The sequence below is a fragment of the Callorhinus ursinus genome, unplaced genomic scaffold (assembly GCF_003265705.2).
Source record: "Callorhinus ursinus isolate GAN/ISIS: 27379988/994484 unplaced genomic scaffold, GSC_fseal_2.0 scaffold5358, whole genome shotgun sequence".
NCBI lineage: Eukaryota > Metazoa > Chordata > Mammalia > Carnivora > Otariidae > Callorhinus > Callorhinus ursinus.
In genome coordinates this window covers 887-2,714 of record NW_027402412.1, presented here as the reverse complement: position 1 = coordinate 2,714, position 1,828 = coordinate 887, and the positions used below count along the sequence as shown (strand labels likewise).

General features: G+C 62.7%; 1 protein-coding gene across 1 annotated transcript; it reads left to right on the top strand.

Moving 5' to 3' along the window:
* Positions 1 to 538: 538 nt before the first annotated feature.
* Positions 539 to 1,530, top strand: LOC112818367 (melanoma-associated antigen 8-like). Its single transcript, XM_073890810.1, is given in 2 exon segments — positions 539 to 1,370; positions 1,373 to 1,530. Coding segments are annotated over 2 exon segments (990 nt in total).
* Positions 1,531 to 1,828: the final 298 nt, after the last annotated feature.

Here is a 1,828-nt window from a genome sequence, read left to right as displayed (position 1 = left end):
CGTGGGCAGAGGTGGGCCCCCTCGCTTACCTTCTGTGGGGTCTCAGGGCTGCACGGTCTTGCTGTGACCCTGTGGCCTCAGGCTGCAGAGGCCCAGGCCCTGCCAGGGGAAATAGCAGTCCCCTGAGGGGCCAAGGAGGGGACCGCCCAGCTTGGACGGATGCGGACCTCACAGAGTCTGCCCCAGCCCTCCTGCCCCACTGGGGGCCGGGGGCTGTGCTCTGTGTCTGCACCCCAAAGTGACTCCTCCTTTTCTCCTCCAGGGGCTTCCAGAATTCAGAGTCGAGGCCTAGGTCTGAGGCAGGAGCCTCTAAGTTCCCACAGCAGGGGAGGTGCAGGTGAGTGCCAGTGGTCAAGGTGAGGTACTTGCTCTGAGCGTGGAGCCAGGGGCTCGCCCGTCCCACCCCAGAGGGGACCCCTCAGCACCCAAGTCCGACGCAGCGCACTGTCAGCTCCAAGACTTCAGGCCTCTGCTGCATGGGCTGCACCCTGAGGAGCCATCCCAACTCTTTCTTCAGGTTCAGCCCGACACAAACACCATGCCCCTGGGTCAGAGGAGTGAGGTCTGGAAGCTGGAGGAAGACCCAGGCCTGGCCCAGGGCCTAGTGGAGGCACAGCTGTTGGGGGCTGTGGAGGAGAAGGTTCCCCGCACCCCCTCCTCCTTCTCCACCTTGGCCTCCTCCCAGTCCGCCGCCCCATCGGGCCCCTGCTCTGCACTCTTTCTGGTCCCCTCGGAGAGGGGGTCTGCTGCTGGGTTCCAGAGTCGTCCCCAGAGCTCTCTGAGTGCCAGCCCCTCCCCCACTGCTCGGGCAGCCACTGCCTGCAGCCAGCCTGACCAGGGCTCCAGCAGCTCCGATGAGGAGGGGTCCAGCCCCTGCGAGGAGCTTAAGGAAGCCCAGCCGGGGCTCCAAAACATAATCCAGGGGAAGCTGGCCGAGCTGGTGGAGTTCCTGCTCCTCAAGTATCACATCAAGGAGCCGACCAGCCAGGCAGAGATGCTGGAGATCGTCGGCCAGGATGCCCTGGATGCCTTCCCAGTGATCTTGGGCCAGGCCTCTGAGTGCTTGCAACTGGTCTTTGGTATGGATATGAGGGAAGTGGACCCCAGCGACCACTCTTACATCCTGGTCCCCATCCTGGGCCTCACCTATGATGGGATGATGAGCGGTGAGCAGGGAGTGCCCAAGACCGGCCTCCTGGGGGTGAGCCTCCTGCATGGTGACCGTGTCCCTGAGGAGGTGGTGTGGGAAATGCTGGGTGTCATGGGGGTGTATGCCGGCCAGGAGCACGTCATCTACGGGGAGCCTAGGGAGTTCTTCACCAAGGTTTTGGTGCAGGAAGTGTACGTGGAGTACCGGCAGGTGCCCGGCAGTGACCTGCCTGCTATGAGGTCCCGTGGGGTTCCAGGGCCCACGCCGAAACCAGCAAGTTGCAAATGCTGGAGTATTTGCTCCGGGTCAGGTGCGCGCAGCTGGCTTCCTCCCTGGCCCTGTCTGAAGCGGCTGTGAGAGATGAGGAAGAGGGGGCCTGAGCCCTGGGGTCCGCCAGGCCCTTTCCAGGCTTTGCTGGGTTCGGCAGTCTCTCCTGCGGGGTGCTGGGCATGAAGTGAGGCTGCTTGCTGGTTCTTCCCTGTGTGTGTGTTTGTGTGTGCTCATGAAGACAGAGCCCTGAGCATTTTAAGGAGTGCAGGGACAGGAAGAGTTGGGAGAAGAAAGCAGGGCAAGGAGCCTCGTGGGGGTGGGGGGGTTGTTTCCTGGGATGACTCCCACATCCAGAGCTTGGTGTCCTTGAGGATGCTCTCCTGTGGGGTTCCTTGCCATAGAAGGTTT